The 15597-nt window shown below is 41.6% G+C and overlaps 1 protein-coding gene across 1 annotated transcript in view; it reads left to right on the top strand.

Annotated features, from left to right (window-relative positions):
* LOC106883959 (Fanconi anemia group A protein) overlaps positions 1-15597 on the top strand; it is an 88126-nt gene that overhangs the window by 23386 nt on the left and 49143 nt on the right. Inside the window, exons 13-17 of the mRNA XM_052966697.1 lie at positions 525-658; positions 1281-1391; positions 2408-2503; positions 12828-12884; positions 13872-13960. Of these exons, the coding sequence (XP_052822657.1) occupies positions 525-658; positions 1281-1391; positions 2408-2503; positions 12828-12884; positions 13872-13960 (487 nt within the window). The remainder of the gene's footprint in view (positions 1-524; positions 659-1280; positions 1392-2407; positions 2504-12827; positions 12885-13871; positions 13961-15597) is intronic.

Below are 15597 nucleotides of genomic sequence, written 5' to 3'. Positions count from 1 at the left end.
ATATATATATATATATATATATGTGTGTGTGTATGTGTATGCACACATGCATATATACACACACACGATGGGCTTCTTTCAGTTTCTGTCTACCAAATCCACTCGCAAGGCTTTGGTCGGTCCGAGGCTATAGTAGAAGACACTTGCGCAAGATGCTATGCAGTGGGACTGAACCTAGAACCATGTGGTTAGGAAGCAATCTTCTTACCACACAGCCATGCCTGCACTAGAATGAATAACTGTGTTAAGTTTTGATTAGTGAATAGATCCAATGTTGTCATTGTATGGGAACTGGGTCAGTGGGTGGGGTGAACCAGTGATGTCCTTTCAGAACTAGACTGATAGAACTCAGTGAGTCCACAACTACTGGTGAAGTTAGGACATTGATAATCGATTGGTTTGTGCTGTACACCTGTCATTCTACCTGATGTAAATGGAAGTTGATGCTGGTTAGTGATGACAACTGCTTATATATAGATATATCATCATCGTCATCATCATAAATAAGACCTTTATTTCTTTAGGTTCTGTCAATGAAATGCTAAAACAAGGATTGGAAAATCTGGAGGTTGAGAGTTCCATATCTGCACTTCTCTTTGCCCGACAAGCTTGCTTTGAAGGGCCTCACGTCTTCCCTTCATACCCTGAATGGGTCGAGGTATGTTCCACATTATTATTATTATTATTATCTTTGCACAGCTTCTAGCGCTGGAGATGTACTACGGTGTCAGCTGTTCACTACCAGTGAACTAAGGTAACACCCCTTATTTTTCGAGCACCATCCGGAGTATTCGAGTGGTTCCAAGCAGTGCTGTTTTCTGCAAGTGCTCCACCCTTATTGCAGCCCCTATTTGTTCCATGTACTTCTCAAGATTTCTACTCACTGTTCTCAGGGCTCCGACAATTACTGGTACTACTACCACCTTTTTCATCAATCACAACTGTTTAACTTCCCAAGCTAACCTGTCATATCTCTCAACTTTGCCTTTTGTTCATCTGTTATTATTATTATTATTATTATTATTATTATGATTGTTGTTATTATTAAGGCATGTTAATTTCAAGAGCAGGTTGTTGCATTGAGCAGATCAACTGGAACTCTTGTCATCGTAACCGAAGGATTGCCAATTAACCCCTCCTCTCCAAACATATCGTACCCCCATCATGGATTGTTCTCTTACTCGGCAACCTCTTAATAATGTTTATGAAACATTAACAAACAAACAAAAATTTTGCCAGAAGAAATTAATCTAGAATGTTCCTGTTTTTCTTTGTTGCAGCTAACATTTGGTTCTTCAAATAAGTCGATTGCAAACAGCCAGAAAAGTTTCACCTTTCTTATCAAACTGTTGTCTGATTTGGTACCCGTTGAATCTGCAATTCATCTGAAGGTGAGTTCAGTTTAGGAATCAATGAAAATTGTATATGATAAATACTATACGGTATATATATATGTGTGTGTGTGTGTGTGTGGAGAGGATTTATGTCATCATCAGCAGCAGCAGTATCGATTAATGTCTGTTGTCCATGCTGGCATGGGTGGGTTGGTTCGACTGGGGTCTGGGAAGCCAGGAGGCCGCACCAGACTCCAGTCTGATCTGGCAGTGTTTTTATAGCTGGATGCCCTTCCTAATTCCAACCACTCTGGGAGTCTAGTGGGTGCTTTTTTACGTGCCACCAGCACAGGAGCCAGAGGGAACTGGCATCGACCACGATCAGATGGAGCTTTTTATGTGCTACTGGCACAGAAGCCAGTCAAGGTGGCGCTGGCATCAGCCATGTTCGGATGGTGCTTTTTACATGCCACCGGCACAGAAGGCAGTCAAGGTGGCGCTGGCATTGGCCACGATCAAATGGTGCTTTTTACGAGCCACCGGCACGGGGATCACAACTACAATTTCCATTTGATTTGATTTGATTTTGATGTACTTGACTCAATAGGTCTCCTCAAGCACGGCATGTCGCCCTATGATCCAAGGTACTTTTGAGTGGGCTGGTTATATAACACTGGTATAGGTTACAGCTGTGGACTCACTTTATTTGCCGGGTCTTCTCAGTCACAGCATACCTCAAGAGGTCTCGGTCTTTTTTTCATTGCTTCTGTGAGGATATATATATAATTGTAGTATTATTTCCCAACTTTTCCCCGTGGGCAGGCCCTCTCTCTCTCTCTCTTTCTCTTTCTCTCTCTCTCTCTTTCTCTCTCTCTCTCTCTCTCTCTCTCTCTCTCACCTTGACTGTCTCTCTCTTTCTCTCCTTCCTTGTCCTACTGAGGTTGCCAAGTATCCCTTCAATGGTCAGAAGATTACCTCTGTCCCAGCATGGAAAGCTGACGTTAAACGATGATCTGTTCCAACACTCATAAAAAGTTATTCTTTAATATATTTTTCTTACTCTTGTTGCTCAGGCACACCTCATGAAAGCTCCTTTTGTACCTGCACAATGTTCTGAAGTGTACTCTGAATATACAACTCTCGTTAAGACACGTCTTATTGATTTGAAGGTAATTATTTCAATATTTTTTTTTTATTCTTCCCTTCTTGTCCAATGTCAATTTCCTACAGAGTTTGTCTTGTCATCAACACTGTCAGCACAGTGTTTGGAGATTTCTCATCTCCACGTTTACTTCTAGTCTATCCCTTGATTATTCACCTCCTTCCCTCTCCCACCTTGCTTCCTATCACTTCTTCCTTTGCCCCCCCCCCTCTCTAGACCACCTGAATCCCCCCCCTTCCTGCCTTTTACTCTCCTTCCTCTTCTCCCATTCAGAAGGGGCAGATAGAAAGTCAGAACAAAGGAAGAAATAAACAAATCATGAAGGAACACAAAGAAGCGCGACCGACCTGGTCAACATCATCATCATCATCATCAGCCAGTGTTTTAAATCCAGGTTTTGTCCCTGTTAACGGGGGTGGCCGGACCTACCTCAATGCCATAGTAACTGAGGTAGGCAGGTGCAGCCCACCCCAACCTTTGGGTTGGCTGGTGCCCATTCTCCTTTGCTATCATGAGGCTTTTTCTTTTGGTGCTGGATTTTCTCCGGGGAGCATGCCCTTGCTTAACCCCAACCTCAGCTTCTAGACATGAGTGGTCTCCGAGACCAAGGCCTCTACCATGATTTTTTAAATTAGTGTGCTGGTAAAAGCAAAGCAGAAAAAGAATGAAAAAGGTTCAGATGGTCATGGGTCGTGTGATAAAGGGAGGAGAGAGAAAGGGTCGTGGAGGGCAGAGGGACAGAAAAAAGTATTACAGAGGGAAAGGGAGAGAGGAAAGCAAAAGTGAGGCAAAGAAAGAGACAGAAACAGACATCACACAAAAAATATTCCAAGAATATTCTAGAAATGGGTAAAAAGAAAATGAGTGCATAGCGTTGCATAAATGATATTTTATATATGTATATATGTGTGTGTGTTCAGAAGGGCATCCAGCTGTGAAAACCTTGCCAAAACTGACCTTGCTTGTGCAGGTGCCACATAAAAAGCACTCAGTCCATTCTGCTGGGTGGTTGGTGTTAGGAAGGGCACCCAGCCATTAAAAACCTGCCAAAACAGACACAGAAGTCTGGTGCAGGCTCCTGCCTGGCCGGCTCTTGTCAAACTGTCCGACCCATGCCAGCATGGGAGGAGGACGTTAAACGATTATGATGCTGATGTATGTATATAAGAGTGAGAGATGATAATAAAGAAGCAAAAATTTGAAGATGTGGGGAGGAGGTGAATGAATAATAATAATTATAATTATAATAATGATAATAATGGACAGAAGAGAGAGAGAGGGGGGGGAATGGAAAAAAGAAAAATAAAGGAAGTGGATGGATGAAAAATGTAAGAGACCTGAATGAGGCTAACATCCAATGTGTAAAGTGGATTTCCCCAGGAAACTGACTTTTGGTGTTTGGTCGAAAATTTACAATAACAAAGTTGCCAAATGGAAAGTTTATGTCTGTTGTTCTTTATGTAAGGCTGGTGGTGAGGCTAACTGGTAACATGCAAACTGTTACATAGTTGGGTGCTAAACCTGATAGACATTGTCATCATCATTTAACATCCATTTTCCATGCTAGCATGGGTTAGATGGTTTGACAGGAGCTGGTAAGGTCAGGGGCTGCACTAGGCTCCATTGTCTGTTTTTTTTTTATGGCAGGAGGCCCTTCCTCATGCCAACCACTTTACAGAGTGTGCTGAGTGCTTTTTACATGACACTAACACCAGTGCTTTTTTCGTGGCACCAACATCAATGCTTTTTATATGGCGCCATGTGGGCGACACTAGCATCAGCCATGACTACATTTTCACTTGGTTTGACAGGTCTTCTCAAGCATGGTATATAGAGAAAAGTCAAGGGTTTTTTTTTATGTGCCACCGGCACAGGTGCCAAGTAGGCAGCACTGGCATCGGTCACTATTATGTTTTCTCTTGGCTTGATGGATCTTAAAATCATCATCATCATCATCCTGTCAAACTATCCAACCCATGCCAGCACGTTAAATGGTTTCTTGACATGGATGCCCTTCCTAAAGCCAACCACTTTACAGAGCATACTGGGTGCTCTTTGCATGACACCAGCATCCGCGGGGTTGCCAAATAACTTGCAAAACAAAGGACCTCTTAGTTGAGAGGGGGAGTGGAACGAAGAGATGTAGCTGTATGTCATGTAAGAGCTTGGAGTATGAGAAAGGGACCAAGATGGTTACCTTTCTGTAGAGGAGATCCTTGGCAAGTCCAGTAGGACGAGGGACGGGGATGGTGGAAGAAAATTAGAAAGATAGAGGAACAGTCGGAGGAGAGAGAGAGAGAAATAGGTGTTGGAGATGTATTGGAGGTCTACCCACAGTGGTAAGGGGTAAGTAGTACAGAAGGGATAGGAGGGTATGTTCTATATATAGATACATACCCGTGGCATGTAAAAAGTACCATTCGAATGTGGCCGATGCCAGTATCCTCTGACTAGCCCCTGTGTCGGTGGCACGTAGAAAGCACCCACTGCACTCTTGGACTGGTTGGCATTAGGAAGGGTATCCAGCTGTAGAAACATTACCAGATCAGATTGGAGTTTGGTACAGCCTCCTGGCTCTCCACACCACAGTCAAACCGTCCAACCCATGCCAGCATGGAAAGTGGACGTTAAACGATGTTGATGATGATACTGCGTATTAAAAGTGAAATACATTGTATTAATTTTTACCTAAATGGTTTTTTTACATACTAGTTACTTGATAAAATCCTCTACAGATTTTATCCTTGATTATCATCATCGTTCGTTTAACATCCGTTTTCCATGCTGGCATGGGTTGGACGGTTTGACTGAGGACTGACAAGCCAGAAGGCTGCACCAGGCTCCAATCTGATCTGGCAAGGCTTCTACAGCTGGATGCCCTTCCTAATGCCAACCACTCCGAGAGTGTAGCAGGTACTTCTTACATGTCACCAGCACGGGAGCCAGTCAGGGGCGCTGACATCGACCATATTTGCATGGTGCTTTTTACATGTCACCAGCACGGGAGCCAATTAGGGGGCACTGGGATTGGCTACATTCACATGATGCCACTGGCACAGGAGCCTGTCAGGGGCACACACACATATAATTGTTTAATGTCCATGAATAGAAGTGTAGGAGTGTAAGAGAGAGGGAAGAAGAGGAGCTAACAGAAAATGAGAGTGGGGGAAAGATAGCTGTGTAGTGAGGAGGGAGGGAGAGAAGAAAATAGTGAAAGATGAGAGGGCGACTGATTATGTGGGGTGGGAGCTAAAGAGGCTGGGTAGTCAGAGAGAGATAGAGAAGAGTGGAACATTGATGGCACAGAGAGGGAGGGAGGGATGTTTAATGGGAATAAGAGGAAAATTGTTGTTTGCTCTTTGTTTTTTGTTTGTTTTTTAGTTATGTTTCCCTGAGAAGAGAAAGACAGTGCTCTTTCTCTGCTTATGTGGGAATCATCATTAAATGTTAAAAGAATTATAATTGGACTAATCCTGTATCCTCGTTAACCGGGTTAATTAATAGATGGATGTCAGTTATAATGGTGTTCCAACATTATAAGGAAGTAGAGATAAAAAATGGAGAGAGACTACAGAGGTTGTGGAGGTGTAGTTGGAGGAGAAGGGAAGCGAAGAAGAGAATAAAATAGAAAAAGAAAGAGAGAAGATTTATGGAGGAAAAAGAATGGATTGAAGAAGATCCTAGGAAAGTTTGGCTGCCCAGACAAATTCCTTAGTTTGGTGCAACAGTTCCGCAGTAGCATGCTTGCTCAAGGACTGGGCAGTGGTGATTCTTCCAATGCATTCTCAGTCACTGATGGAGTCAAGCAAGGTTCTGTACTTGCCCCTTCTGCATAATGTTCTCAGCCATGCTGTTGGATGCTTTCTGTAATGACAATGAACCAGATCAGATTGAGGACTCCTGGCAGACTCTTCGACCTGCGGAGTCTACAGGTGAAGACCAAGGTGAAAGAGGACTTGGTGCATGACTTTCTGATTGCAAACAGCTGTGCACTAAGTACAGAGGCCCAGGTGCAGCAGAGCATGAAATATTTTTCCACTGCTTGCAAGAATTTTGGCCTCACAATCGATGCTAGTGCCGCCTGACTGGCTTCCATGCCAATGGCATGTAAAAAGCACCATTCGAACACGGTCATTGCCAGTGCCGCCTGATTGGCTCCTATGTCATCTGGCATGTAAAAAGCACCATTCAAACATGGTCGATGCCAGTACCACCTAACTGGCTCCTGTGCCAGTGGCACGTAAAAAGCATCATTCAAATGTGGTCAATGCCAGTACCACCTTACTGGCTCCCATGCCGGTGGCATATAAAAAGCACCATTTAAGCATGGTCGTTGTTGGTGCTGCCTTACTGGCCCTCGTGCCAGCGGCACACAAAAAGCACCCACTACACTCTTGGAGTGGTTGGCGTTAGGAAGGGCATCCAGCTGTAGAAACCATGCCAAATCAAATTGGAGCCTGGTGCAGCCTCCCAGCTTGCCAGTCCTCAATCAAACCGTCCAACCCATGCCAGCCTGGAAAGCAGACGTTAAATGATGATATATATATATATATATATATGTATATATATACATATATACGACCTTAAAGGTATGTCCTGACACATATCCACCACTGTCTCCCTTACTCTCTCTCTATCTCTCCTCCCTTCTCCAGCTGGGATCTCCTTGTGTCTCTTCTACAGCAAATCCCCTATTTCTCTCTCTCTATTGAACGTTTTAACCTCTCATCGACTGGCACAAAACCACCTCCCTCAATACCCCCCCCCCAGGCGAGGGTACTTTGTCCTGTCTTGCAAGTTATCTAGTGACCCCACTGGTGCTGTGCCATGTAAAATGGCACCAGTGCAAAGTGGTTGGTATTAGGAAAGACACCTGGCCATAGAAACTATGCCTAGACAGACAGAAGAGCCTGGCACACCCCTGGGGCTTGTCAGTTCTCGTCAGACTATCCAACTTATGATGGAAAATGGATGTTAAATGATGATGATGATGATGTACTTATGTATACTCACAATGAGAAAGTATTTGTGTGTAACGAGAGGGATAAAGAGCGAGAGAGAGAGAGAGAAGAAAGAAAGAATATATTTATACCTACCAATGAGAAAATGCCAAGTAAGACTTAGTGTGTATAAACGCTGGAGAAAGTGAGAAAGACATCAAGATTAATACATGCAGAGAGAGAGAGAGAGACAGACAGACAGACTTTAGATGTGGAATGCATGTATACAACTCTCAGTGTGTCTGTGTGTCTGTGTGCATGTGTATGTATAAAGCCCAGAGCTGTTAACCTGAAAATTAAAGTAAGCTAAAAATAAAAATGGGCTTTTCGTAATGCTAGTAAACACGTGTGTGTGTGTATGTGTATTGTCTGTCTATATATTATGTCTGGGTCTGTGTGTGTGTGTTATTTGTGTATGTATATTGTGTATGTGTTGTAATAGGTCTGTGTGTATGTGTATTGTTTGTGTGTGTGTGCATTGTGGTGCAATTTGTATTAGTATTTATTTGTTTGTATGTGTCTGTTGTATATGAGACTCTGCCTACAAGACTAAGACCCGAGGAGAGATAATTTGGTGACTCAGAAGAATGGTCAATGTAGAATAGGGATAGAAGAGACGTTATTAAGAATGTGGAGGGGATGGCAAGTGAAATTGTTTGGGGTTTGTAAGAAAGATAAGTGATATCAAAGAAAAGCTGGTGAAGTATGCAGTTAGAGAAAAGAGGAGTGGTAGCAGTTGTTCAAATACACATGCGTGTGTGTATGTTCAAATTTTGTGCTCAAAGCATCATAGGAACGTAAACATTATCAATACCACACACTTAATCATCATTGTTTAACATCTGCTTTCCATGCTGGCATGGGTTGGAAGGTTTGACTGAGGGCTGGCAAGCCAGAAGGCTGTACCAGGCTCCAATCTGATTCAGCAAACCACTTCCTAACACCAACCACTCCACGAGTGTAGCGGGTGCTTTTTTAAGTGCCACCGGCACGGGGGCTAGTTAGGTGCCACTGGCATCAGCCACGCTTGAATGATGCTTTTTACGTACCACTGGCACAGGAGCCAGTCAGGGGCACTGGCGACGACCACACTCAAATGGTGCTTTTTTTCATGCCACCAGCATAGGAGCCAGTCAGGTGGCACTGGTAACGTTCACGCTCGAATGGTGTTTTTTACATACCACCAGCATGGGTACCAATCATGCAGTACTGTCATCAACCATGACAATGACTTCACTTGACTCAAAGGGTCTTCACAAGCGCAGTTTATTGCCCAGTGGTTGAAGGGTATCCTTAAATGGGCTGGTTATGCTGCAATGGCATAGGCCACGGTTATGGTCTTCTCGGCTCAGTCTTCTCAAGCACAGCATATCTCCAAAGGTCTCGGTCACTTGTCATCGCCTCCACGAGGCCCAACATTAGAAGGTTGTGCTTCACCATCTCATGCCAGGTCTTCTTAATGTTACTAAGGTGCATTACTTCATCTGAAGGAGGTCCCTTTAAAGATGTATTGTGTTAAAAAAAAAGGCACTGCATGTTTCAGAGCTTCGTGAAACAAGATTGTCCTCAAAGTGAATGAGAGTGAAGTTATTTCTGCTCGTTTGGATGATTTCGTTTCTCTTAGCTTCCAGATACGCAGAGTTTTTTAGAACAATACGTCTTTAAAGAGACGACTTTTGGACAAAATGTCACAGCTTCGTAACCTTTAACAAACAAGTTTATGATATTTTGTTTTATCTTTTACTTGCTTCAGTCATTCGACTGTGGCCATGCTGGAGCACTTCTTTGAAGAATAACTTGACCCCAGTGATTTTTTTTTTTTTTTTTTTTTTTAAGCTTGGTACTTACTCTCACTTTTGCTAAACTGTTAAGTTATGGGGACTTTAGACATCAACACTGCTTGCCAAGTAGCTGTGGGACGCACACACATACCTGCATACAACAGGCTCTTCCACTTTCTGTCTAGCAGATCCATTCACAAGACTTTGGTCAGCCTGAGGCTATAGTAGAATGTGCTACACAGTGGAATTGAATCCATAACAATGTGATTGGGAAGCAGGTTTCTTGCCACACAGCCACACTTGTACCTATGATAACACTGGGGCAACAAATTTCAATTTGTTGTCTATGGAATTAGATTTGACAGTTTTATGTAATTCATCATCATCATCATTTAACGTCTGTTTTCCATGCTACCATGGGTTGGACGATTTGACTGAGGACTGGTGAACCAGATGGCTACACCAAACTCCAATCTGATCTGGCAGAGTTTCTACAGCTGGATGCCCTTCCTAAGGCCAACCACTCCGAGAGTGTAGTGGGTGCTTTTACGTGCCACCAGCATGAGGGCCAGTCAGATGGTATTGGCAACGGCTACACTCAAGTGATATATGTATGTATATGTATATGTCTTCCACTATAGCCTCGTGCCGACCAAAGATGGAAACTGACAGAATCCCGTTGTGTATATATATGTGCTTATGTGTTTGTCCCCCCAACATCGCTTGACAACCGATTCTGGTGTGTTTACATCCCTGTAACTTAGCAGTTCGGCAAAAGTGACCGACAGAATAAGTACTAGGCTTACAAAGAATAAGTACTGGGGGTGGTTTGTTCGACTAAAGGCGGTGCTCCAGCATGGCCAGAGTCAATGACTGAAACAAGTAAAAGAATAAAAGAATGTATATACCGTTGTTTTGAGTTATACTTTTCATGTTTACATCACCAAACCTACACACACACACACACACACACACACACACCTGACCAACACAATTTGATCAGCAACCTGTGTCCATTTTTACAATATTTGTATAATCCTCGTGTCTGTTAGAGTGAGAGTAAATAAATACATACATACATATAAAGCATCATAAGTCTAAAGCTTTAACAAATTTTGATGTTTTGGCATCTGATGCAACTGGAAATACGATAGTTTGACCAAAAGAACCGGCTGTTACATGTAAAAATAAATATTGGAAAAAAAAAAACTCATTTGGATAGACAACAGTTTAGCATAACAGCAACGATATAGTGTGTGTGTGTGTGTGGCTGTGTAACAATCAGAGAGAGAGAGGAAAAAAATAAAGAGGATGACTAAGTTTATTCCAGCAGCCAAAGATGTATTTGCCCCAGTTTTCTGTATTTTTATGTAGACTGAGAATAGGACTGTGTGTATGGGGGGGGGGGAGTATATCTGTATGAATGGCTTGATTGTTCTTCATATGTATACATATGTATGTGCATGTGTGTAAACATTCAATGCCTGTTTTACAACCGTGACTGTCAGTGTTTTATGCGTGTGCATAGATGCACATACATAGGGCAGCAAGCTGACAGAATTGTTAGTGCGTCAAACAAATGCTAAGTGACAAATCTTTTCTCCAGGCCTCAACCTAAGTTCCAATCCTGCCATGATCAACTTTTCCTTTCTTTCTTTTTGGGTTTATAAAATAAAGTACCTGACAAGTACTGATTAACCCCCATTCCCCTGTGTAATCGTAGATGTACATATAGATACACACGCGCACGTTTATGTGTTTGTCTTGTAAGATTCTTGATGTGAAATTCAGTATTGAAACAGATATTTCTATATTTGGTGACGGTCATTTTGCCAATAAACACATGCACTGCTTGACTTTCACTTCTGCTTTATTATTATTGTTATTGGTTATTTTGTTAAAGATCTTTACTTCTGTAAATTCTTCAATGACTATTTGTTTCTCTTCACTTTGTCTCCCTCTCTTTCTGCTTACTCCATCTTGTCTGTATGTGGTACACATCACTGTTCATGTTTGAGTCTCTGCCTGTGTGTGCGTCTATGTGTTTGGCATGTGCATATGTGTCATACGTCTGCATATATATATATATATATGTATATTTGTGTCTCCATTTTCTTTTTCTGTTCCCTTATTCTGTCTCCAGCCATTTTGGGATAGGGATGTTTCTATTTCAGTCATGCTTTCTGTTACAGGTTTGGACTATTCTCTATTTTGTGTGGATAGGATTTAACCCCTGTGTTATCTAGCAAACCCCTGTGTTCTAGTTTAGCATGTCAGTATAGCTTTGATTAGCTTTTCTCTTATGTTCTCACCTCTCCTATGCTATGGGCTCTCTCTCCAATATATGTTGTGTTTCTGTATCGTCCCTCTCTACATCTTAATCGATAGACTGCATTCCTAGTTTTTCAGGGTATGTTCTATTGATCAGGAATTCTATGGGAGTTCCTAGCCTTTCTACTACTTCAATTCTGTTTCAATCCCACTACACAAAACTTTGGACAAGTATCTTCAGTCCAAACTTAAGTTCAAGTCTTTGAAATTGGTTGTTGGGTGCCATTTGGAAGCCCATTTCATGGAGACACACACTTACAACAGGCTTCTTTCAGTTTCCATCTGCCAAATCCACTCACCTGTATTTAATCATCACGGGGCTACAGAAGAAGATGCTTGCCCAAGGTTCCAAGCAGTGGGACTGAACCCAAAACCTGATGGTTGAGAAGCAAACTTCTTAACCAAACAACGAGATATATTCTCTTTAATGTTCCAGTCATTTGACTGCGGCCATCCTGGAGCACCGCCCTTTAGTCGAACAAATCGACCCCAGGATTTATTTATAAGCCTAGTACTCATTCTATCAGTCACTTTTGCCAAACTGCTAAGTTACAGGGACATAAACACTCCAACATCGGTTGTCAAGCGATGGTGGTGGAGACAAACAAAGACACACATAAATGCATATACACACGCACACACAACGGGTTTCTTTCAGTTTCCATTTTCCAAATCCACTCACAAGACTTTGGTCGGTCCGAGGCTATAGTAGAAGACACTTGCCCAAGGTGCCACACACTGGGACTGAACCTGGAACCATGTGGTTGGGAAGCAAGCTTCTTACCACACAGCCACATCTGCACACACACACACACACACACACACACACACACAACAGGCTTCTTTCAGTTTCCCTTTCCCGAATCCACTCACAAAGCTTTGGTTGGCCTGAGGCTATAGATGAAGACATTTGCCCAAGGTGTCACACAATAGGACCTTGGGCAAGTACCCATGTGGTTGAGAAGCAAACTTCTTACCATACAGCCATGCCTGCACTTGTCAACGATTCCTTGAAGTTATTTAATAGTCCAGGGTGATGACAGTCACCTTATATGGTCTGTCCCAAGGTCCAGTTGCTGTTCATTTTTGTTGGGTTTTTTTTTACCTAATGATAAAGATGTCTTCACTATTGTAGAATTTTCTAAACACCAAAGTTAACGAAATATGTCTCCCATTGTCTGTTAAATATAATTTATAGATTTATTTCTTTCTCATTTAGCAATCCATTTTCAAGTCATCAAGCAGCTGTGACTACCACAGCACAGCAGAAAATCAGGTCAGTAGCTATTATTATTATTTCTTATTATTATTATCAGTCAAGATGAAGAGCGTGGTTCGATTGTAATAAACATTTTATTGGTTGAACGATATTTCAACAGTAAATCTGTCTTTGTTGAGTTCAAAATAAGAAGTGATAAAAATTCAAAATTATAGAAATTTAAAGTATGAACGAGAGCAACCAGCATCCACACATTGATGGAATGACATCATCAGTCTTTGAATTTCAATTTTATAATGGGCAAAAAGGAAAAAGAATATTTAATCAAACAGTTTTGTATAAATTTGATGATATTCTCTTGTCATCTTATTCATTCCTCCTACTGTCTGCCATTGTGAATCTCAATTCGTGGACAATCACAATATTGAGAGTCTGTGAGAACACAGTCGGCTTGGAACAGGGTCAATACTGACACCAATTCAAATAATTACATCCCAGAATACATTTTACACCTTTAAAAGGATTAAAAATGTCTTTTTTTTTTTGTTTATAATTGGAGGGAGCTGATTTGACTGCTACTTCTAGCATGTCATACAGCCATGTAGTGACTCTCATGCAGAAACACATCCAAATTTTAAATGTTTCATTCCAATGGTGTCTTTTTGGTTCCTTTTCCCTGTAGAATCTGACACTGTATTTCACTATTCTTTCCTGACACAGAACATTAAGTACCAATTACCATTTCTCATCAAGGCACAGAGCTTGAAATTTTGTGAGAAGGGACGAGCAGGGTACATCCACCCCAGTGCTTAACTGGTACTTTTTTTAAAATCAACCCCAGGAGGATGAAAGGCAAAGTTGACCTCAGCAGAATTGAAACACAAAATGTAAAAATCTCAAAGCATTACTGCTAAATATTTTCTCCAACTTACTAATCATTCTACCAGCTTTAAATACCATATCCTCCTCCCCCTCACACACACTTTTACCTTTCGTTTTGCAGTTAATCTTGTGACTTGTGGAAATATGTTCTTTGTCTTGTAGACTTCTGAAGATACAGAGAATGATGTAAGAGCTGCTGTGGACAGTTTTGCTACTCTGGACAAGATTCCTGCCAATATTCTACAGACAATGTAAGTAGCAACGCATCGATGTTATTGTCACCACCATCCATCATCACTATCATCAGCACCACTACAAAACATCACAATTACCTGCTCACCACCTTTGACTTATTAGTATAGTCAAATATTATTAATATCGCAAGCTGGCAGAATCGTTAGCGCCCCGGGCGACTGCTACGTTCTGAGTTCAAATTCCGCTGAGGTCGACTTTGCCTTTCATCCTTTCAAAGTTGATAAATTAAGTACCAGCGAAACACTGGGGTTGATATAATCGACTAGCCCCTTCTCCAAAAGAAATTTTCAAGACCTTGTGCTGAGAGTAGAAATAATTAAGTCAGCAAGCTGGCAGAAACGTTACCATTTTCCATCCACACACACTTCTCTCCTACAATATCCCGATTCTCTCTGACATACTGTCTGGCAATCCGGAACACTTCAAGTCTCTGATCTTGACGCTGTGGGACTTTGGCAAACCTCTTTTCTATTTCTACCCTAACTAGATAGACCTGACGTCTAGCACCCACCCCACCTCTTTCCAGGCCCTGTCAGCTTCTATTTGCAATGTATGTTCTGGCACCTCATCATCACCATATTCCTTACCTGTTTTGAGTTCCATTCCAGCTTCCCCCATCCATCCATTTAAAATATGTGGTTGTCATCAATCATCATTGTTTAACGTCTACTTTCCATGCTAGCATGGGTTGGACAAAAGCATATTCTCTACAAAGCAATCAGCCTGTTCCTGGACCTCCCCCTCCTCCATACTTTAGCCTCAACACCTTGCTTCAAGGTAATTCCATAGAAAATGCACCTGGTATGTGCTGTAAAGTAGTTGATAAAGGACAGAGAAATTGTTGGGTTACACGCTCCGTTTAGTGCCATCACATAAAGGACTGGCCAAACTCTCTAGTGTGTGTACAATGAGAAAATGTAGCCAGGACAGTCCACAAAGTAGGTTGCAGATAGGAGTGGCATGCAGACGAAATGACAAACACCAGTCTGTTGGAGCAATTGATTCCAATAGGAAATGACTGGCACCCTGATCCAACCAATTTCAGCATGGGAAGTGGACAAAATGATGATGTATTTAATTAACAAGATGGTGCCAGTGTGGCTCTGTGGTCAAATGCTGCCCAAAAGACTGAAAGAGATTGCAACTGAAAGTCACATTATTGACCTGCAGGAAAGTTCCATTCTATATTGTGCATGAATCCTAAGAAAGATTCTTGAGATTTGGGGAGACTAAGGGTCAGCAAATTCCAACGTAAAATAGCTGCTAACTAAATTAGCATGCATTAATGTAATAATAATAATAGTAATAATAATAATAAAAATAATAGCCAATACAAATGTTGGTTGGTTAGTTTCTCCAGCCACACCTTATGTTGAGAGAGGTGAAGAGAAGAAAAGAGAGTTAACACAAGTGGTGTAGAATGAGTGCACATACTAGGCTTGGTGGCAGGTAATAACTTTCTGAAAAACACATTTTTTTAATGAAATTTTGCTAAGATAGATTTTTGATGGAGTTGACTGTGATTATGTTAACAGTTAGAAAAATCTTAACATATTTATTGCAAATATGCAAATGATAAATTTGTTTCATTTAATTTTATTTTAAGTTTTCTTTTTTTTTTTTTTTTTTTTTT

Source organism: Octopus bimaculoides, chromosome 3 (assembly GCF_001194135.2).
Source record: "Octopus bimaculoides isolate UCB-OBI-ISO-001 chromosome 3, ASM119413v2, whole genome shotgun sequence".
NCBI classification, from domain to species: domain Eukaryota; kingdom Metazoa; phylum Mollusca; class Cephalopoda; order Octopoda; family Octopodidae; genus Octopus; species Octopus bimaculoides.
This window is presented reverse-complemented; position numbering and strand designations above follow the sequence as displayed.